The sequence below is a fragment of the Rhamphochromis sp. 'chilingali' genome (assembly GCF_963969265.1).
Source record: "Rhamphochromis sp. 'chilingali' genome assembly, chromosome: 2".
In the NCBI taxonomy this organism is placed as follows: Eukaryota; Metazoa; Chordata; class Actinopteri; order Cichliformes; family Cichlidae; genus Rhamphochromis; species Rhamphochromis sp. 'chilingali'.
The window spans coordinates 27,894,459-27,917,831 of NC_137930.1; the positions used below are offsets into that span (position 1 = coordinate 27,894,459).

At 38.5% G+C, this 23,373-nt stretch overlaps 1 protein-coding gene across 3 annotated transcripts in view; it reads right to left on the reverse strand.

The window, feature by feature from the left end:
- Positions 1–705: 705 nt before the first annotated feature.
- nsmfa (NMDA receptor synaptonuclear signaling and neuronal migration factor a) overlaps positions 706–23,373 on the reverse strand; it is a 51,474-nt gene continuing 28,806 nt past the window's right edge. For all 3 annotated transcript variants that reach the window (XM_080871521.1, XM_080871522.1, XM_080871520.1), the window contains exons 5-13: positions 19,062–19,114; positions 12,090–12,220; positions 11,257–11,340; positions 11,097–11,130; positions 10,170–10,240; positions 9,846–9,925; positions 7,996–8,098; positions 5,226–5,301; positions 706–3,566 (exon numbers count right to left, since the gene is read on the reverse strand). In XM_080871521.1, coding sequence (XP_080727647.1) covers positions 3,469–3,566; positions 5,226–5,301; positions 7,996–8,098; positions 9,846–9,925; positions 10,170–10,240; positions 11,097–11,130; positions 11,257–11,340; positions 12,090–12,220; positions 19,062–19,114 — 730 coding nt within the window. In that variant the 3' untranslated portion in view covers positions 706–3,468. The remainder of the gene's footprint in view (positions 3,567–5,225; positions 5,302–7,995; positions 8,099–9,845; positions 9,926–10,169; positions 10,241–11,096; positions 11,131–11,256; positions 11,341–12,089; positions 12,221–19,061; positions 19,115–23,373) is intronic.

A 23,373-nucleotide genomic window follows, 5' to 3' on the forward strand; every position in this document is an offset into this window, starting at 1 on the left:
AACCTGACCATTCATTCACACTCATTTCCAACCTGAAAATCTGATCATCTTCAACTCTGATAACTCCAGCCTCCTTTTGTTTTCAGAGCCATGATTTCCAAAACATACATCATTGCAAGTCTGTCATCTTTTAAACCTTCCTTTTCACTCTTACTGTCCCTCTGTCATAAATCACCCCCAACACTCATCTCCATCTCCTCCGCCATGCCTGCACTCTAATTTTCACCTCTCGTGCACTGTCCATTGCTTTAGATGATTGACCCCAGTTATATAAACTTGTCCACGAGCACTACTTCTGCTCCTTCTGTCCAGCTGTCCATGTCTCATTCACACTTTCATTCCTCTTCTTTCCAGAACATACCGCCACCTCTCCAGGCTCTCTTCCATTCGCCCCCTGCTCTCACTCATCACAATGTCTTCTGCAAATGTGATAGTCCAGTGACGTTGACACTGTGAAGTTTAAGGATTATAAATGGGAATGAAATGCTGGATTGTGTTTGTGAGACACCATCACAAGAAACATGGCTGTATTGTTTGTTTTAGGTTTAGGAGCCTTTAAATAACTATCGAATATCTTTCTGCCGAAGTATCTATCAAAAAAGGCAAACAGTGCATCACAAGTAGACACATTTGCATCTTTAATTAGATTTCTGGTGAAATGTTAGTTTTTGTTCATTTATTTATTTGTTTGAAAGCAGAGGAAAGTGCTCTCAAACTCCTGAGTCAGAGTTCAGTGAATTCAGAATATTTTAAATTATAGTGATATTTTTCTTTTTTGCTTTGGTGTTTTTGAATTCACCCATCAAATAATATTCCATTAAACCCTAGAGCTGTTTAGGACAACTTCTCCAAGAATTTGGCAGCGTAATGCTTTTGCTGGAATTAAAAATGGCTCAGGAAAATGACAGGTTGCATAAGTGTGGAATTTTATATCTGTAGTGAAAACATGTACTGCGTGACTCAGGCTGAGAGAGCACTTGTCTGTGCCAGACAAACTGTAGGCCAGCATTTCGAAGTCAGAGAGGGCAAATGCAAATAAAAACCAATGTTAAGCCTGTAAAAAGCACTCCAGTGAGATTGGTTGAGTTTAACACACACACAAAAAAAAAAAATAGTTCTGCTCACAATGCTCAAATATTAACGCAAATAAATGACAAATGGAAAAGTATTTACCACACACTGATGTAGAAAAGCTTTGCCTGGCGTGTGTTTATTTGCATGTGTCTGTGTTACGCAGGGCTAGGACCACTTGACCACTCTAAGCCGAAGGGTTTCACCGTGCTGACTGCAGTTTTTCTGCACCTACACTCAGCAACCAGTCTTGAAGTTCCACTGTTTCGATCACTTTGAATTCTCGCCGTACTGGAGCTGAACGGCGACCTGTGACTTGACGGCACATCGTGTAGCACCTTCGAGATCGTGAACACATTCGCAACAATCGCTTCCTCTGATGCAGCACTCAGGAAGCACAAAACCTCAATATTCTGAGCCTTTTGCAAAATCTACCTGCTTTAAATGGCAAAAAATAAAAATAAAAATTGGGAATTGAGATTTTTGTGCTTTGCAAGAGTTGCTGCTTTTTATTATGTAAAGCTGCTATGGGAAACGTAGATTTTAGGGACTTGGGCACTTAACAGACTGAGATTAAATCAGCTGTTTTTAATACATTTTTAAAGTCTGTCAACCTTTGGAATGACCACGACTTCTGAACTGATTACTTCAAACATGTGTTTGATCTTCATTCATGCCCAAACACCCTGAATCCTACACTTCCCCTAATGCAGCTTTCCTCTCTATACAAACTCCCACAGCCCTCAAACACAGCAGCACCAGTTTGTAATGCAAGCTCTCTCATATAAGCTTCTTTCTAAAAATGTTCCCCCTGAGCCACAGAAGACATTATAAAATATTTTCACAGGAGCACTCCTCCTCATTACGAGCGAGCTGACCTTCAGATGTGGTACTGTATCTGTGAAATGGCTTTTTAACTTAGTCCTGATTTAATGGTTTCTTAAACTACTGTCCCAGCCCTAGCATTTGTGTGTGTGTGTGTGTGTACTGTATTTTTGTGTGAGTGCTTTGACCCTCCTTAATCTGTTTGAGACTGCTCAGGTCACTTGGGCCAGCCTTAGAAACTCACTGGCACCTGGAAGGAGAAGCAAATAGATGTTAACAATTTAAACTCCTGGCAAATTCGGGAAAGCTCCGGTCCTCGGACTGGATCACAGCCCAGCGAAGCGAGAGGCAGCGGAAGCCTGGTTGGCTGCCATTAAGAGAAGCCAAGTGTGTTTGGCAGATAGCGAGTGCAGCCAGCACTGTTGACAAGGGCCCGCTAAGTGGCCCAGACCTTCTGCAAATGAGCAGGAAGGATCAATAGGAAAACTCCTACACTACAGCGGTAGGAGCACTTGCATGGCTCTTACATCCCTCTTGACATCATGAAGGATACTAGACTGTCTTTGTGTTTGGATGTATGTGACAGAAAGATAATTGAGGGAATGATATTTTTTCCTTTACCGGATGAACAGTAAGAGAAAATACACACATCTGCATGTTTTTTTGTTTTGTTTTGTTGTTTTTTTTGTTTTACAAGGAAAACACCCACACACCCACACGATGTTCGAACATTGTACTTTCCCCCCAATGAGAATAGTTCCTCAAACCAAAGACGCATCTCTGGAGAGATAATACATTCATTCCAAGCAATGGCGATGAAGATTACAATATCTTGATAGACAAACAGGTTAATTACTTCATGGCTAAAACCTGAGTTATTCCAAAGTATTTCCATATGAAATTGCACAACAATGCACATCAAAAATAAATGATGCATTATTTCTCTTGTAATAGAGTAATTTGCATGACTGAAGCTATGCTAATATATTAATGTGATATATACACACATCAACGTATGGTTTATTTAGTATTTTACTCTGGGGTCTGAGATTATTTGGGAGGTCCAGTCAAAACACAGAACCACAGTATGACAGAATGAATTTCAGGAAGTTTTCTGACGCGCATCATCAGCTTCAAAAATGAAGTCCTTGCAACAGAGGAGTGTGACTCTAATGGTATTTCTTTTGTACACATTTGACATATGGATTTTGCTTTCAAACTCAAGAGGCAGACAGATTTGTTTGCCATGATGCAAACAAATCCAGCTCTCTCTCGCTCCCCCCCCCCCTTTTATGTTGATTTGGCCTTTTTTTCCCTGTTAGTCGGTGACCTTTCTTTTTGAAAACGAGGAAGAGCGGAGGCACAGCATAATTTAATTCATCTTCAGCCCCTTGGTCTACTATTGCCTTCCCTCTTCTCCCAGCCTCTCAAGGGTGAACGCGGGTATGACTGTTTGTGTCGAGTCGGCGGGCCGAGCACTACAGCTGAGCAATGTTCAAATGCTGGATCAGTTTTAACAGGTTCCTCGTGGCACTGGAGGGCTCCGCTGCACCATTGATCCAGATGTCTTTGTCACAAAAAATCCTCATAGTCCAACAGCTTGGAGTGTTGCCTCGTCTTCCAAAGGCGGTAGAGGCGGAAGTCAAAGTACGCCTCGATCATCTCTTTGCCTGAGTAGATAGGATAGGATCATTAAAACAAAGACATGAAGTTTAACATACTATAAGAAAGATATCTGTTTTGGGGTTAGAAAACTGGGTGCCAGGTATCTTTATGGGGTCCATCTGGATAGAATAAGGTTTGGGTTTCCTATGAAAATAGGAAATAGGTGGATTGCGTGTTTCTCTAGCCAGGTATGCTTTGACAGTATCTGCAGTGTGTGCGGGGCCACGGTCATGCTGAGAAAGGAAGCTGCTGCCGTTCATACCCTTTCTACAAATGCTACCTTTTTCCATTCATAATTCTATCAATTATGACAAAATCCCCAACAGCAGTGGCTGAAAAGTCAGTTCAAACCATGACGGTGCCTCCACCGTGTTTTTATAGATAGCTGTAGACGCTCACTGTTGTACCTCGTCTAACCTCCTCTTTACTGTTAATGACAATCTGAAACAAAAATTTCACATTTGGATTCATCACTCCACTGACTTTTCGATCCAGTGCTTGTGTAATTTTGCATACTTCAATCTTTTGTATTGTTCCTCCTTCTTTAAGTATGGCTTCTTGGCAGTCTCACTTCCATTAAGCCACTTCTAATAAGGTTTTTGCAAATAGTAGGAATAACTGAAGAGCCAGAGATGTCTCTCGAGAATTATTGCTCAGGGCCACTTTAAAAATGACAAGAAAGTCTGGCTCCTTGGAAGTAAAATAGGAGGAAATGAGGGAAAGCTCACGACTTCTACACAGCATTATACTACCGGTACTATAAAAATGAACCTTAGCCAGAAAAGCAAATCCTGTTTGATAAATGAGAGGTGTGGATTTTCAGAGCAGTGGGCTTTAAGGAGGCAGGAGAAGTGTAATGACAGATGCTTTCATTGTTTTTGATTTGTTTAGATAAAGAGAATCTATATCTCAGCCTTTGTTTGTTGCTGATTTTCTTGCTATCAGTAATTGTGGTAAACAACAATCTGAAAAGAATTTGCTGCTCTTAGACATTAAAACTTGGAGTTTAAGAGTTTGCTAATAATCAAAATGCAATCAAGGACACAACTTTGATTTCTGCTGTAGAACCATTTCTTTGTCTTTGCTTTAGGGTACTCTACATTTGTATATGCCGATGCTGATGCCTTTTTAGAACAAATGTAAAGGAAATCTGGAACTGGGTGTAAGTAAAATGCTCTAAATGTTCCTGGAGATGAGAACAGGCTTGTTTTTAATACTGATTGTGATACTGAATACTGTACATCCGTACTCCCACATGAGGCTAGAAAGGAGATGTGCAGGTCTCCAAGTGCTCAGTAACAGCACTGGACTGGGTGCTGTGCAAAGTTTGGAGTAGGAAATCTAAAAAAATGAGTTGCATTAAACATCACTTTAACACCAAAACATCAAGAAGCCACCCTAACAGAAGAGGAAGATTATAAATAAAACGCAAGTGATTATTAAAGAAGAAATTAAACAAAAAGGAGATGACTGTGAAAATAAATCAGATTTTTAAAATGAGGGAACAGCTGTTTGAGTAAATTCCTTGTGCAGTTGTTAAAGCAGGACAGATGGCACGTGTCCGTATCATTTCATATTTACCAGACGTATCGCACACTTCTGTGTGTGCGCAAGTCCCTCTACAGCACACGTTTGAGTGCGTTGGGATGTTTGTGTGGACCTACCCTGTGCAGACAGCTCCAGCGGTGACTCGAACTCAACAGAATAAGGCCTCATCAGATTCTTCAGCTTCTGGAACAGCTGTTGAGTTGAGATAAGAGAGCAAACACCAATTAATCGCATTTCACTTGACTACACTTGCAGAGGGGTCGTCTGCATCGCCTGACAAGCTCACAAACACAGAAAAACAACAGGAGGATTGCAATAAATTCAGCTTCATATGGCCAAAGACACAAATGCACACTCAGAAAGACAAACATCAATTCCCAGCTTTAAATTTACACGAGATTTTTGAATTTTTGATCACAACTGATGGATTACTGAACAAGAAAACAATCACTAGTCGCCACCTTAATTACCTTATAGCACCAATGTGCTGCTGTCTGTTTCAGAAAAAGAGAATCTCTCTTTTTCTAACACGGGAGATCCTTCATGACCAAATTCAGGCAAGAAACTTAAAGAGCAAGAAAAGCATTTCTTTTCCACTTTATGATGTGTTATCACTTTATCATGTGATTTTGTCGTGCAAATCCTGTGTTGTGGCTAACTGAAGCCATGCGGTGTATTTATGTGTTACAAATACTTCTGTTTTTTTCTAAGTGTTTGCGTTGTGCAGTCTGGAGTGAAGCATCTAGGAAAATATGTAGCTGTTTACAAAGGGACTGAAACGGGAGCCAAGATAATTCCATTAAAACTTTGGATAAACAGGCAGCATGGATGATGTGCTGTTCAGTGGCTACAGAACAGAAAACAGTAAATGAGATGTTAATTCTGATTTGCCAAACATATGAACAGTTTTGTGTGGAAAAACCTGACCACCTTCCCATCAACCATCATCACTGCCCAGCCTCATCAATGTTTTTGTGTCAGCAAATCCATGCTGCTAGGTTGGAGGCTCTCATAGCATCATAGAGCATAATGAATAAAAGTGTTCAACTGATGTTGGCAGTGTTTAAACAGAGAAACACTGAGACAGGAAGCAAATGCAGATCTCAAAACTATACCAAACCCCTGGAAAAAAGGACTTTGTGTTGTTTTGAATTCACACACTGGTGAAAGCAATGTTCATATTTGTCTGTTTGTTTGTCAGGGTGTATATTTCACCGCTGTGCAGACTGTCCAACACTGGAGAGATCCACTAAGCATTTTGGAAGACATGACTGGAACAGACAGTTAGGTCAGACTAACACCGCTGGTTAGAGTTTATATCTGTGTCTGCATCTGTGCATGCCATCATGTTTGTATTTGTGTATGTGTGTGTGTCTATTTGTGTGTGTGTGTGTGTGTGTGTGTAAATAATTATTTATGTGATTATTTATTAGGGAGGAGGAGATATGTGTGTATATGGCTGGCTTTGTGTCTTAGTTGTTCACATCAGCTAGAGGGGTGCGGTATCATTCAGCATTTGTGTTATTCAGCTCTATCCATTAACATTACTCAGAATGAGATAATAGCTGCACAGGTGGAAGAGGAGATGAGGAGAAAACAAGAAAGCCAGCGGGGCTGCACACTGATCAGACAAAGAGGCATATAAACAGACACAAGGAGCAGATATGAAAGCAGTGGGCGGCAAACAGAAAATGAGTACAGAGAGAGGGAGAAGAGACAAGATTGGGCAGGAGTGACTGTAATGGTAAGAAACAAACCATCCCAAGTTATGAAATCAGTGCTATTTATATATAGAACTCATTTATATATATAACTATGATCGGTTCTACTTTAACACGATGTGCCTGGGATTTACTGATGAGCACTGCATCTTACGCATTTCTTTTCACCAAAATTCACACTAACAGAAGCGTTGTGCATTATCACATCATTCGTATATTGATAACATTAATAGCTTGATAGCTATATATAACAGAGCTGACTGATATATCGTCCGATATTTGCTGTTTGCCGATTTTTACTGATGTTGCAATCATGCGATGAGTGTCGTTGTTGCATAGTTTTTATCTTATACCTGAAGGAATTCTGCAACATCCTTGATGTCGACAAGTGGTGATTGGGCTGAACTAGTTCTTAGAACTTTCACTTTATCTTCACAGACTCCTTCAATACTCTTGGCATGTATTTAAATACACAAAAGGACTAGACCTCACATATTAGTGACTAAGTAATGTTATGTTTTTTAAGGTGCTTTTTGTACAACTAACTGTTTGATCACATTAGACATTAGTTACTAAGCTAACAACCCATGTGCTTTAAGGAGCAAGAATTTCACGTTATTTCAGTAAAACTTTAAGCTGACTAGTAAGACTACCGGTACTAACTACCTGCTACTAGCAAGACTATTCACTCAATAAGTAACAATGTGAAATATTAATTTATTCAACATTCTTATCTACTATCTACTGTCTGTAAATCATAAAGAAAACCACCTGACCAAAGTTCAATAAAAGTTAATGTTGCTGGAGAGCTGATGGACTTCCTCCAATAGCGTCTCCAATCCTCTGTTCTTCTAAAAATCAGCATTGTCAGTGGAGATTGCTATCGCTCAATAGTAAAATTTTACATATTCAAATAAATGTAATTTACATTTACATTCACATAAATTTAAATGATACATTTGTAAGAGCTGTTGTGATGGATTCCAATACAAATGATTAAAACTGTGACTGAGTATTAGATGAATATTTGGGCGTTTCTACAGTATTCTAGCCTATACGAGTAAACCTGCTAATTAGAAGTGAGGAAAGCATGGATAATATTGATTTGTTTCTACAATTACTGCACTCATTTTGCTGTGAGTTTGTGTAGTAGTGATCTAAATACCTTCTCGCCATTGGGGTTACCCAGGACATAGCATCCCATTATGTGGATCAGGTTTGGTTCTGGATTGACTTTACTCATGAAGCGACTGAGTCTCCTCCAGAATCTGAACAAATTCAAAGAGTACAGTTACATGGGATAATGCTTTAATAAAGAACACAGACAGGCTGAAAAATGCAAAGTAAAATGGGCAAGCATTTAAAATCAAATGCAACATTCAGACAAGCCAGATTCAAGACATGATTTGTATAACAAACAAATGTGATCAAGTCAAAATGTTCCCCTGTACAAGAAGAATAACAATAGATGGTGCACATAAATGCAAAAAATTGTAGAGATAGTGCTGCATGGTCCCAGAGGAACATCGCTGATTTGGTCAAGTGGGAGAGCATTCAAAGAAAGAGTATTAAAAGAGCATTTACATATACTTGTTATATGAACCTTAAACACACAATGAAAGTTATTAACTTATCATGAGCTCTATGTGCTTTTTTCATTTGCATTGCTTAAGAGCAATGGCAATGGTTAGCTGTTTGTCATGTTTTCTGTATTTATGTAAGTGCAGTTAGGCCCATCATTTGTTGGAACAGTCATTATAGTTTTGCCACTGTATTCAGTGGAGTACAATTTTAAATCAAACAGTCAATGTAATTGAAGTACAAACTTTACAGCTTTAATTTAAGGGTTTTTACAAATGTATTGCATTAACTATTTAGAAATTACAGTCATTTTTATACACAGTGCCTCCATTTTCAGAGGCTCAACATTAATTGGAAAATTAATTGACAACCAGTTTCATAGCCAGCACTTGTCACTGCCTTCATGAATGGAAATACAGAGGGTTTACAACAAGGTGTCAACTACTGGTTACATTCAAGAGCTGGTTTTGGCCAGAAACCTCTGGAAAGAGCTCGCACAGTGGTGAAAAAATTCTTTGGACGGATTAAAAACAAGATTAACTTCTAGCAGAATGATGGGAAGTGAAAAGTATGTAGAAGCAAGGAATAACTTATGATCCAGAGCATACCACATTATCTGTCAAACATGGAGGAGGCAATTATATGGCATATATGGCTGCCAGTGGAGCCGGGCCAATAGTGTTTATTGATGATGTGACTGCTGACAGAAGCAGCGGGATAAATTCTGAAGTATACAGGCCTATACTCTCTGCTCAGATTCAGCCAAATGCTGCAAAACTGATCAGATGGTGCTTCACATTGCAAATGGATAATGACCCAAAATATACTGCAAAGGCAACGCAAAAGTTTCCCAAAGCTATCAGATATTCTTCAATGGCCAAATCAGTCACCTGATCTCTACTCAATAGCAGGTTTTCAGTTATAAGATACAAACCTGAAGGCAAAGAGACCCACAAACATGCAACAAGTAACAGAACAAATCGAAGTGAGGAAACAGTATTTGGTGATGTCCTGTACACTGTCTGAGAGACAATCAATGACTTCCCGTCAAAGTACTGAAAACAATCCTTATATTAGAACTTATGTTGGTTTGTCCCGTTAATTTTGATCCTCTGAAAACAGAGAACAAATTCCTAAAAAATTTAATACGTTTTTTGGGTAAAAACTCCTGAATTAAAACTGATAGTCTGCACTTAATTGTTGTCGTGTACAGAGGCAAAACTAAAGAAACTGTTCCTTTGTTCAACAATTTATGGAGATAAAATGTATTTAACCATTAAATAAAGGTTAAAAGAAAAAAGCATGCACTGGCTTATGGCCATGCTTTATAAGATGTGGTAAATAAATAGGAATTGTTGCACTATTCTACATTACTGTGGCATAAACTAATATTCATTAAGGAGAGATGGACCCTAATGTCCAGAACTAGCTTACTGGCTCATGTCCTCCTCTTTTTCCACCTTAGCAAACGTTGCCACTTTATTCTTCAGTAAATACAGATGACCAGGGCCTCCCTGCAAAAAAAGTATACAGTATGTTATAGATCCTCAAACCGAAGCCAAGCTAAACCAAATACATGCATATTATTCATCGTCCCTTTACTATCCATGAAATTCATTTTCAGAAATAATTTCATTCAAAAAGGGATATCGTTGTGGAAAAATACACTATGTACAATACATAAATGCGTGCTTTAGGGTAGGACAGTTAATAAGTAAAATATTCAATTTTAATAGGAATAAAATTCTTGTTCCTCACTTGACAAAAGATGAGCATCCTCCAGAACTTGCTTCCTCTCCTGTAAGCTGTGAGCTTCTTGTCTATTTCCTCTGTGAGCAAGAGGGGGAAAGGGAGGGATTGATGTGAATGACAGGGACCGAGAGAGGGAGAGAAAAAAGAAAAGCGAAGCGACATGTAAGAATGTAGGAAGAGAGGAAGAACACAAAGAAAATCCCAGGAGGGTGAGTTCAACTACAGGTGTAGTAATAGACAGCGGAGACACAAACAGAAGATGTAATTTAAATTGAACTCAACACTGTGTTCTTCAGGCGTCAGAAAGTGTCATTGTAAAATAAAACAGCTCGATGAATTTCAAATGAAAATCTGTATGTATCTGTAAAAACATCCATGGGCATCCTTGTACCTTCTATATGAGAGCTCTAATCAATGCAGAGATCATTATTACATTAGGAAACTCTGGAGAATGTGACTGTAAATGCCTCAGTGTTCAGAGGGGAGAAATCCATTGCAGCACTAAACAGTTTCTAAATAAATAAGCCACATTAGCCAAATCTAAGTTAATTTCTAGAGATTTGAAAGCAAGTAAGGTTTATCCACAAGATATTTGTGTGACCTTTAACTCCACAGGCAACACTATAAAGTAAAGATGCCTGTTTTCTATTTCACAGGAAGGAATTGACCTCATGTTTTATTCTGTTTATTCTGACAGGATGTTATGTAAGTCTTTTGTATCTATACAAATTTCATTATTCATCATGTCACTTGTTAAACATTTACTTTCAGGCTCAAAAATGTTTGGCAGTAGATGTATTTCATACACATAGTTTTATATTCCATTAGTGAAGTTTTGATTGTAGAAAGAAAGTGAGAATTAAAAAATAATAAAGAAGAAATAGTGAAGGTGAAAATGGCAGAGAAGAACACGCACCCCACAGAAATACTCACCCAAAATATCATCAAAAGTTGCATGTTCATGGTCCTGAAGAAAATGAAAATTACACAAAACATCTTAGCAAAGGCAGTTTGCATGGTTGATATATGTGTATATTTTAGTGTGACTTTCTGTAGTTCTTGTCTACTGTATGTTTCGGTGCATTCCACTCACATAGAGGATGGGAATGATGGAGGGGTCGTCCCTACGGATTATGGTGGGAATGTACTCGGCCTTGGGGACCTTAGAAGAGATCAGCTAAACATGAAGCAGAAACAGCAGAGGAGCGGAAACTTGTTAGTTTCGATGTAAGATGGAAAAGTACAAGAATTAATACAAAGAGAAAAGAGGAAAAGGCAGAATTTCTTATCGTATGCTTATATTTTATTACAACTATGCCCTAGGTAATATTCTACAGATGTAATAAAGATGTAGATTTTGTATATGTCTTAATTACTAGAGAATAAAAACAAAACAAGAATGATTATAATAATTTTAATGTACACTCACTGGCTACTTTGTATTCCTCTTCAATTGTTTCTAATCAGCCAATCACAAGGCAGGCCAATCAGCCTATCCGATTATTGTTGCTGACCATAGCCATCACTTTATGACCAAGGCGTACTCATGTTGATGATGGCTACAGCTCAAATCATCTCAAGCTGGTTTCTTGAACAGGGCAGTGACTTCATTTCACTCAAATGGCCTCCACAGCCAAAAATCATCAACCCAAATAAGCACATTTGGGATGTGGTGGCGATATGGGAGATTTGCATCAAAGATGTGCAGCCATTCAATCTACAGCAACATTGTGATGTGATCATGTCAACACTGATCAAGCTATCAAAGAAAAGTTTCAAACGGCTTGTTGTTTCAGTACCAATAAGCATGTAGGCAGTTACATGGTTAAAATAACTAATTCAGTTCCTTGTGAACAAAACCAACAGGACAGAAAACAATAACCAAGGATGATGCACCCATATAACGTTCCCTTATGGATCTCTTACCATGATTTTGGGAGGTATAAAGTCATCTCCCTCACATGCCAGCCTCTCCATCTCCCTTTCCTCCTCCCAGTCTATATTGTCGTCGAGACCTCCTTCATCCAGAGTGCCACAAGAGGTCTGCAGGTCTCCACCTGCAGAAAATGTAAGATAAAGAAGGTCTGAGATAATAGAGTGTAAGCAAGTTGTTGGAAGTTGGGTGAGAGGCAAGAAAGGTGACAGAGAAAGAGAAACTCGGGGAATGAAGGATGGATGTGTCCAGGAAGTGAAGCAAGGTGAGTGCGGGGGAGAGAGAAAGGATGGAGCTGTTAATGATGGCAATGGCATACAAAAATGACAGGTGGAATAGGAAAAAGCAGAGAGTAGCAAAAACAATGGGGAAAAAAAAGAAAATGACTGATGGGAAGCATAGCAGCAAGATTTCAGGTGTCAACTACAAAAAATGGGCTAGAAAAATCAAACTTAGTCTGGAGACCGGTTATTGTAAAGCAGGGACATGTTACAGGACACATATCGAGTACAATAATTATCCATATGTTTAATTAGTTCTAAAACCGTTGACTAAATATCCACGTATAAATGTTTGGTGGCCAGTGCTGTTACATGTCTCTTCTGATCAATGTCCAAAAATGAGCATATTAACCTTTCATTCTATTAAATTCTATATTGGACCTGTGTTACCACTGAAATGTGAAACACAGTATTGAATAATGCAATGCTGTAATGTTTGTTGGCCAAATAATTACCTGCCTGTTCACAAACAGAGGGATTTATTTATGTGATTTCAGATTATACTATAGTAACAAGGGGTTAATAGTTAATAACTGTAATGATGCTCACTCACATCTTTTCTCGGAAGGTTAAAATCTTCCATATTTATTAATACAGAAACACTTAGGCTCGTTCACACTGATCCACCCATGTTGTGGCTGAAACCTTTGTAGGTCCCAATATTTGGCTTGGTTTATTACATCTGAGATTTTTGTACCAGTGGACATTTGTTGGACATCAAGTCAGGCTTGTGTGTGTTTTGTCTATGTTGCTTGTTGTTTTGTTGACATGGTTTGATGTGAAATTTACGTTAACTGCACTAATGAGACACACGAATATGCTCGCTCCTGAGCCGTGTTTCTTTGATGTGTGACCAGTTGGTATGGTATGAGACTATTGAAATGAAACAGCGTGAAAACTGAGGAAATGATAAACAAGACTAACATCAAAGTCTCCAGGAAACCGCCTGTGATTTAACACCACTCTTCCCCACAACAAAAAAAAGCGAAAAATATGGGCTCAACCACACTTTTAAGCTGCAATAAACAACTCGTTAATCTTTCATTAGACTATGGAAGACAGAAAGACGATGAATGCAGTTTAGAATGATTCAAAGCCTTCCAGAAACACTGAGACACATACGCCTACAACAGTTGTAGGCGTATGACAGCTGACAGGGCTTGACTTAAGACACACACCATTTTTGAGGACGTACTCACAGAAAGAGAGAGCATCACAAAGTTGAAAAAGACCCACGGTCATACACAGACAGATGAACAGGGTCAGAGTCGACAGCAGAGACAGTCAGTTTGTACGTGTGAACGTGCGATTCTACGAGTGTCCACAGATTTGATTTTCCTGTGTTAGTTGGCCTTGAACTGCCAAAATCAGGAAGTGAGCTGTAAGACTGCAGCAACAAAATGTCATCTTATTTCAAGGGAGAGAGAGAGAGCGCAACAGCACTGTGACACGTACTGTCCATGAAATGTGACTTTCATTTTCAACTGACTACAAACAATGAAACAATGATAACCTTATGTGGATCTTATTAGGTCGCTTTTCAGTTCTGAATACTGGAAATCTTGAGATGATTGTGGTAAAAATGATTATTTGGGGATTTTTATAAAGACTTTAATACTGTAATATCATTTAGTAGGGTCTTATTTATTTATTTCTCTACATTTTATTGCAAATGCAAAGTCTCTGACTGCATTCTTAAGGATTTGGTGGGTTGGCCATCACTGACCACTCAAAGAAAGCAGCGCTAGTTTATTTTCTGTTAAAGCTGTTTTAGTTCTATATTGGTGTGTCAAACATAAGGCAAAGGGCCTAGAATTGGCCCAGCAAAAGCTCCAATTTGGCCCATCGCATGGACTTACAATTGTATTTTCTTTGTTTTTACAGCTTTTACAACATTCATACTACATCAAAGTAACTGAGTAAAGGAAAAACTGTTTTTTTTTTTTTTTTTACCTTTCTTTCTTCTGTTTTATAATTACACCCCTCAAATTTACACATTTATTTTCTTTACAACTTAAGCCCAAAGAGTAGTGCTGATGGATTACTTTGATTTATTCTGATTTACTCTTTCCTATACAGCACTTCTTTATCATGTAGAGAAACTGAGACATACTGTTGAAAATTCATTTTAATATCCAGGGATTAAATGTGTAGTCACACTCGACAGAAAGAGAACTTTCACTGCTATTAAATAGCAGCTACTCTCCTTTAGATGCTTGCTTTTTGATGAGATCTGGCAGATCTGGGAAAACAGCGTTTCGTTCCTATGCACCTTGTACAGGGAATACTTTACAGAAAGACCTCCATTTAACATGCCACTACCTATTGATGCATTCAAAAACATAATAAGGAAAGCAGTGAAGAAGACTTGTGGGCGTTTCTTTTGAGAAGCCATTTAATGTTTTATGTTATGGGTATTTTGACATTATGGACAATGTTGTGGATTTATATTTTATGTTTTATTTGTAGAATTATTATTTAGATGTTTTGGGTTGAGAGATTGTGATCTCAATGCGACTTCCTAATAAAATACAAGTAACACAAGGATACGTCTGATTTAGCCTCAGTCAACTCATACTCTTATGTCAAAGTGTTGAATAGCAGACCTTTAGTGTTTCATGAGAAATGCTAAGTGGCTTTCAACTTCTTGTGAGTCACCTGAGTGTGGAAATTCATTAATGACAGGGCACGAAGCCAACTCAAGCTGTAATCAATCTGACAGTCAAAATGTGATTGCTCAAAGGGACGCATGGATGATTTCTGACCGCACACGTAATGCACTGACCGAAATTTATTCTCACAATTTTCATTTCTGTTGTCCTGTCAGACTTAATTTGTGGTTAACATCTGTAATAGACACTCTTGCATATGGATGTCAGGTTGATATTTAATTTATGTTGTTGCCAGCTGATGGTGCTGGGAAGCAGCGTGACTTAATTTAAAATATGGACTCTTACAGAACCAGGTCAGGCTTTTTTTGTTTTGTTTTGTAAATGCTAGAAATAGAAACTGACAAAATTTATCAAGCAAAACATTCGCTGCTTGCAAGCATGTGCTAATAATATTCGTCTACGAGGTTTAAAACCTTTTTAAAAGGGAATGTTTTTGTGCTCATCTCACTTTGCTTAAATGCAAAGTTTTATGTCAACGTCCCAACATTCACGACTGCAAATTTTGCTACATACAAATTAAAAGTCACCTATTAGGTTTGTCCTTATTTTTCTTATCCAACTACAAGGTGGATGTCCATATTAAATGTTGCTTAAATGTAGTATATGCAGAAGTAATCTCTGTGACCCAAAGGGTCAGACTTGAAGCTACGCTGAAAGCTTGGTTTGCAAAGGTTCCCCCCCCCCCATTATCAAGGTGGGGTAAGTAATTTTAGCACAGATTTCCTTATATGTTAAAAAACTTGACTCTGGAAGCCCGATGAGAGAATGTTAAAACCTCCCTATTTAAGTGTTTGTAATCTGGTTAGCTTGAAAAACAACATTTTCTCTCTAACTATTTGCGTTTGCTCCCTGCAGCTGTCAGCAACTCTTTGTTGGTGTCTGTTTGTTTGTCGTTGTGTGCACATGTGTGAGACTGCGTAAACTCACTCTCTCTGGGTTCATGAGGAGAGTCATTCTTGACAGGGGTGGGATCACTCCAGGAACGGCTGAAACTCTTCGATCTACGTTCAGCGAATGCTAGTGCAGGCGGGGAGAGAGAAACCTGCAAACTGGCTGTTTCTGCTATACACTCACCATCTTCAACACATGAAAGCGCAAAGGTGGATGGAGGAAGTGCACAAATGTAGTGTAAATACGATGGCATCTCTCCTCTGCACAAACTGCCTACATGTACAAACGAACAAACACGTACTGTACAGTAGACAAACAGTCATCCTCTCCTCGCTCCAGTTTCTATATCCTACCAGCTTCACTGAGCTACTCTGCGATAAAATCTGTTCTGCTTTGAACAGTAATCACTGTGCTCTTAGAATATCTTTAGACTACATGAAAGTGTTTGATACAGTTAATCAACAGTGGTCCTCAGGGCATCATATTTTTTGGCTTGTGTGGATTTTCAGGACGATGGGTCCTGACTAGGGATGGGTACCGGTATCGGTTCTGACATAAACGGTAGTAACCAGACCGAAAAGCAGCGCACATTTCAGTGCTTTATTTCGGTGCTTTATTTCGGTGCTTTTCTTTCCTGAGCTGTGATACACTTTAGATTCTCGCCAATCATTTTAGATTTCCGAGGATAGTAGGCGGGCCCAGGTACGTACGTTCTTGTAGAGCAGAGCTACAGATTAAAAATACCCAAGGCGAAGCGGTCAAAAGTCTGGCTGTACTTCACAGCAAAATATGCAAACTCAGCAGCCTGCAACAAGTGCTTTAAGCTGATACTGTGATACTGTGAAACTCTCAAAGGAGGTAACACCTCAAATCCGATGAAACACCTGGCGACGCATAGCGTTTTTTTAAAAAGCCGAGAAATGTGCCGTATTTGATAGCTTGCTGCAAGACCTCACGCTGTGCACATCTACTGCGGGTGTGGTGCCTCGGACCGGAGTTAGCAACATCCCCCAAAAACTGGAGGAGTAGAGTCCTGGCCCCTAGCCCTGCCAGTGTAGCAGAAATGATGACGGATGATGATGGCAGCAGCAGCAGTTCTTCTCTGCGTGAGTAGCTAATTTACGTTGAGTAGGCTAACCACGTTATTACATTAATGCATGTAAGCTGAACTAGCAAACATCATCATAGCTACATGCGGCTGTCCTCTTGTTTGATGGCAGATACTCCCTTCACCCTGGCCAAAAAGGCTAAAATGACCAAAGAAAAAGTGGAAAACAGTTAAACATGAGAGGTGTTTGGCCAAAGTTTGTGGTTTTTCCATTGTTTAAGCACTGCTTCCAGCCAAGAATGATATCATATATGCCCCATAGCTGCAGAAAAGGCTAACAAACGGCACCGTTTCAAAAGTACTGGTTTGGCACCGGTATCGGATAAAACCTAAACGATACCCATCCCTAATCCTGACTTTGTTCATGTTGCTTCTCACATCAACGTCTTCATCTTTTCTTTTATAAGGAAATTCAGAGGCTCAACTTTTTTAATGTAATGATTTAAACGTGTCCTATTCTATATTCTTAGCACAACAAATACAGCTTTGTGTATTTTTTAAGTCAGAACCAAACTGCAGGTTAACTAACTATACTCAGGTTAGCTTGGCCCTAACAAAACGCTCATGTGTCCATGAAGAGAGAGAACTTGAGCCACCCTACATTTATTTATTTTTTGCTTCCATTGTCAATCTGTGTGAAGGAGGTGAGGGGTTGTTGGGGAAAATTGATGGAGCTATGAACACCGAAAAGTATGATGATCAGATTTTGAGCCAACATGGAGTACAATCCGGGAAGCATCTCACTGGCAACAGCTTCATTTTTCAGCATGATAGCGATCTAAAACACACTGCCAGTGCGGTAAAAGCATAACTAGTTAGAAAAACACACACAGTGGAATAGTATCAGCCCGGATGTCAACGTTATTGAAGCAGTGTGGGATCAACTTGATAGAGAATGGAACAAAAGCAAACCAACATCCAAAGAAAAGCTTTGAATGTCCTTTACGAAAGCTGGAGAACTATTCCTGAAGACTACTTAAAGAAATTACAAGAAAGTTTTCCTAAGCAGCTCACTACGTGTTGAAGAATAAAGGTGGTCACATCAAATACTCTGTTTTTGCCTTATATATAAATGGAAACATATTTGCACATATTTCAATAAATCGTTGCGCCTTTTTCCTATTTTCTGAGCAAAATATAAAGAAATGAGGGATAGCTCAAGACTTTTGCACAGTACTGTAGGAATGTGAGATCACTTTCCCTTACAGACATCAGCATCAAGATTTGGGGATGTCATATATTTCTACAGTGAAAGAATCAGGAGATGGTGTCATGTTTAGGTTTTAGTAATGGCTTCAACAGAGACTTTAAAGATTCTTTGATTTTCATTTAAGAAAGATGGCTGTATTAATTTTGAACGTTCACATGGATTTATGAGTGCTGACAGAAATAAAAAGATCACCATTTTTAGCAGAGCACACTGTACGTGTTTTCTTTGTACTTCCATATTTTCTAAAATCATAAAAGACAATAAAACTCTGGATGAGTCAATCCAATCTATCAAGTTTCTTGAAAGGTTGCAGTCACAGGAGTCTAAGATCTCATTTGTCTCACAGACCCGTCTCAGTGATGCCCCGCTCACTATTTTTAAAAAGAAAAACACACACTTTTCAATCACCGCAACCCATTGCCTCATTTTTTGCCTTTTTAAAAGTATGTAATTTATTTTTGTGTGTGCTTTACGACAAAAACAACCAAAAAAACAAACATTTAAAGTGCTGCAACTAGAAAGCACGTACTGTGCACAGAGACACACACACACATAAATACACATGCACAGTCATATCGCTGACTTATCAAACACACACTGATCAATATATAATCTTCAAAGAGAGACAATATGCTGATTTAAAAAAAAAAAAAAATCCCAGCAAAGCAGCAGCAGTGCTTGGTGCCACACACACAGGCGAGAACACGCCAAAATAAACAGGAAAACAAAACACTTGTGATGGCGGGGTGAAGAACATCACAGTCAATTTGAGCAAACATATCAACCACACACATCTGACTCACTCTGTGCTTTAAGCCTTCTGCTGCCCACCATCCGAAGATGCTTCCGGAAGTTCCTGTGGGTAGCAAAATCATGGCGGAGGAGGGATAACAGAGGACAGAGGAAGGACCAAAATGTAAAGAAGAGAAAGGGGAAGCGGTGGGTGGGGAGAAAAAAAGTCAGGCAACACACAAAAACACACACATTAGTGTCACGCATCTATTTATAACAGAGGTTTGAAAAAAGAGCTAATTAGGTAAATATATATTCATTTACTTGTCAGCGTGAGTGGTCAAAACAGTGCTGTGGGAGTAATGTGGGCTACCACATGGTGACAATACCTCTTTTTATGCTTTTTTTTTTTAGATTGTTGAAACGCACAAGATTATAATGCAACAGCAGCCAGAAGGGAAACCCTGCTCAGCTCTCATCTGAACAAGACATTAAAGCTTCAGAAGTAGCTTTTTTTGGTCAAGTTAGCATAGACCTAGTGAACAATTTATGGAATAATGTCCATGACATATATTGACCATGTCTAAAGTCTTTAGGAAATACTCCTCCTCTGCAACCAGTGTGTGATTGGTGCAAAAATGGTTTTTACTCAGTCCGGTTTATCAATATTAGTGGTGGAGTTTGTTAACAAGTTTAAAGCAAAAAATCAAATAAATAAAAACACAAATCAGACTAAAATTATAGCACATGAAAAGACAAGAAACTCAGATATTTCAGGTAATACTGAACTAAATGGGCAACACACTTGCATAGTACACACAGCAGGGACATTGCTAACCCTAACACTGAAAAGAAAGAAGGATGATAGTTATGCATCTATTTTAAAAGGTTCACCATAAAATGCTTAAAAAGGTACATACTTTCATGAAACTATAGATAAAGGACATAAACGCGTGCTTTATATATTATAAAAACTGTGGTATGAGTCAGAGTGTGGCTTTCAAAGAATTTGCCAAATGAGTTGTCAATCAAATGTCATATTAAATAACCAGAGATACACATATTTGATATTTAAACTGTCTTGTACACTGAAACATAATGTGTGACTGGTGTTGGTTTTGACCCATCTAAAACCAGATCATACACACATAAACGTTCATACTAGCCTATGAGTAAGTAAATATTGGAGATGTTGCATTACCATGCACTGTTTGGAAGCGTTTAATCTTCTTAATAGCAGCAAAGTATTATGGTTTGTGTAGACTTTGTGGGTGACTTGCTGCCTGATCCTGACATAATGTTCTATGCAAGAGTCCCAGATAAACATCCTTTTATCTTTCTGAGCTCCTCCCATGTCCCCTCTACACTCAGTGTTGATTCACTAAGCTACCAGTCAACACTCATTATTAATGGTCTCAGCGTGTGGTTGTGTGTGGGGAAATATATGCGTGATTGTCTGTTGGTAAAGCCTATAAATATAGAAGCAGCAGAAAGGGGAAAGAAGTCTTTAGAGTCTTCTTTCCCTTGATTTACTTCTTTAATAATGTCAGGAGAATAACTTATTCATGGTTTGATTTTGCATGTTTGTACAGCTAACTTCATCATCTAGATCTAGTGTAACATGGTCTAAATTAGAAATTAAATATAGTGCATATACTTATCACAGAAAAACTATTTTGTTTCCTTTAGTCCTAGATTATTAAAATGATATGTGGTTCATTATTGCAGTAGTAAACTGTAAAATTTGCAGACTAAATTGCTGATTAAATGAGCAGAAACATAATCACACCACCTAGTTAAATAAGTGGAAAATGAATAGATGCTATCACACCTGCAGTGTCTTAATTTTGTGCAGACAACAGGGATGAAAATCACAGATATAAAGTGAACACTTTTTTTAGTAATGATTATGGAAAGGACTTCCTGGCTTTGTTTTTCCCTGTGTTTTGGAAGTAACACTAGACTCTTATGGCATTTTTAACGTCTATATATTTTTGATATTTTTGCTATAACACATAATAATGATGCAGTTTTAGTTCAGTTAATAGTGAAAGTGAATGTGGAGAATTTCACGCAATATAAATCAGATTCGACTGCTCTGCTCAGACACCTGTGGCTGTGTGGCCATGTTATACACATATTCAGAGCTAGTAGTAGAAAGAAAACAGAGCGTTTAGAACCGTCTCAGATGTCTATCTATCGATCTGTCTGCTTAACGAAACAAAAAATATAGAGAAAATAAGGAACGGTATAAAAAAGCCCACGTAAACAAGCCACAAAGCAGCTGTAATAACTCAGAGAATTCAAGAGTGAAAGTAAAAATTGGAGTGATTAGGCATTGAAATGGTTCCTTCACTTTTCCTTGCTTTTGTTTATAGTTTTATCTTCATTATTATTATCTCATAATATAACAAACAAAGTGGAAAAATTTGCATTGAATCCACTGCTTTCACTGGTTTTTAACAGAAACCCTGCGTGAAAATTGCCTTGTTATACGAATAATTCTTTTGTGCTGTGGTAGAGACCAGATTTACCCTAATGTGAATACATTTTTAAATTCTGTTTATATCAGCAGACTGTGATATGGATGATTATTTAGAGTTCACCGTGGGCAAGAAAATACAATAAATCCCATTCTTAAGCCAGCACCACTGCAACATCTCCATACAGAAGCTTTCACTGAGCTGTTTCAGAGTTACAGAAAGGAAATGATGAAGAACAAAGTCAATCACAAAGAGTATTGTGTCATCAAGAGATTTCATGTCTCATTTATAAAATATATAACGTTCCCTGTCCACAAAGCAGGCATTTTCTAATGCATTCACTTTGAGGTTGGTTTTGTTTTTGATCTGTTTCTGTTGTTCAAATACCCAGTTAGAGTGGATAAAAAGCCACAATGGAGAAAGAAAAATAAACATGCATTTTAATATTTTGACAGCCTTAGGGTAAAGAAAGCCTCAATGTGCTAAAATCCATATTTTTAGAATAACACTTTGAGACAGACACAGGATGGATTTTTGTGTGTTTTAGAGGTAAACTGCCCCCAAAAGTTTGTTCTGCAGTTTATTTTCCCTTGTGCTCAAATCACACATTTCGATGAAACAACACGCAGCTTTAATGACATTGGCACTGCAGATGGATAACACTCAGATGTCAAAGGAATCGAGATGTACTGCCTCGTGTCGCAGACGCCATCTGCCCCTGTGTGACAGAGTATCAGGGCCCGGGTGAAACAGGTTCTGAACTTGCAACTAAAGTCATTTCTCCATGTTGCAGAATCAAAATTTTTGAGGTAAATAAACACATATTTATAAAAACAATATCATCATATTTAAAATGTAGCTCTAATAAAGCAGCCTGTGGTGTACTACAGATTTAAATGCTTAGGTGCTTGCAACTATACAAAATATTTCTCAAATTAATTCAGACAAATTGCATACAACTTATCTACAAAAACAAAAATAAGTTGTCCATGTAGCATATCTTCAATTTTCCAGCCTTACACTGGAATAAAAGTTTGATTCATTCTGGCTTTGAAATTGGGGCATTGTGAGGCGATCCTTTTCTGGTTCTTTTAAAACCTGATGTCCTCACACCTCGTGTGCCATGTTCCAACTATTTGGCTTACACAGATTAGATATGGCTGTAAATAAGCAATAACAGAACCATAGCCAGAAATGAGCGCCAAAAACTGTGCCTGAGGAGGGGGGGGGAGGGGGGGGGATGCTTCGTACCTCTGGATGACTTCTGCTGACTCCTGCTCCCTCTCTCTCCTTTTTCTCTGCACAAATCCCCGGAAAGCCCTGCCATGATGTGGCACAGTATTAAAGGGATGAGAGAGGGAGAATGCTGGCATAGTGAGGGGTAGGACAGTGCAGGGAGGCTGATGCCACGGCTTTGAGCTGCAGGGGTTTTTGGGCTATAAAGAGGATGCTGTTGTAGGTAGACAGCAGATAGCTTTGACTAAAAAGACCAGCAAGGTAAATAACCCCATGTGCCAGTTTGCATCTATAATAATCCATCATCCCATAGAAATGAGTATCTTGTCACCTTAAGTGACTTTTCAAGTGTTACACTTTTCAATTCTTAAAGAAATAGTTTGTTTTGGGGGGAATTTTATACTTTTTTACTTTTTGTACCATCCCAGAATCAGTTCCGCTTTGCTTCTAGTGCACCCTTCTTTGCATTTTAATGTTATGTTGAGTTTGGAGTATACACTATACTTAAATCAGCTCTTGCAGGTATGTGAACTCAAAAAGCAGCTACACTCAAATACATGCACGTTCTTCAGTACTTTGGGTATTTATTCACAACATGAGGTACATCAATTTTTAATGGAAACATTTCTTGACATTAAAACTATCTTCCCCTAGCAAGACCTCT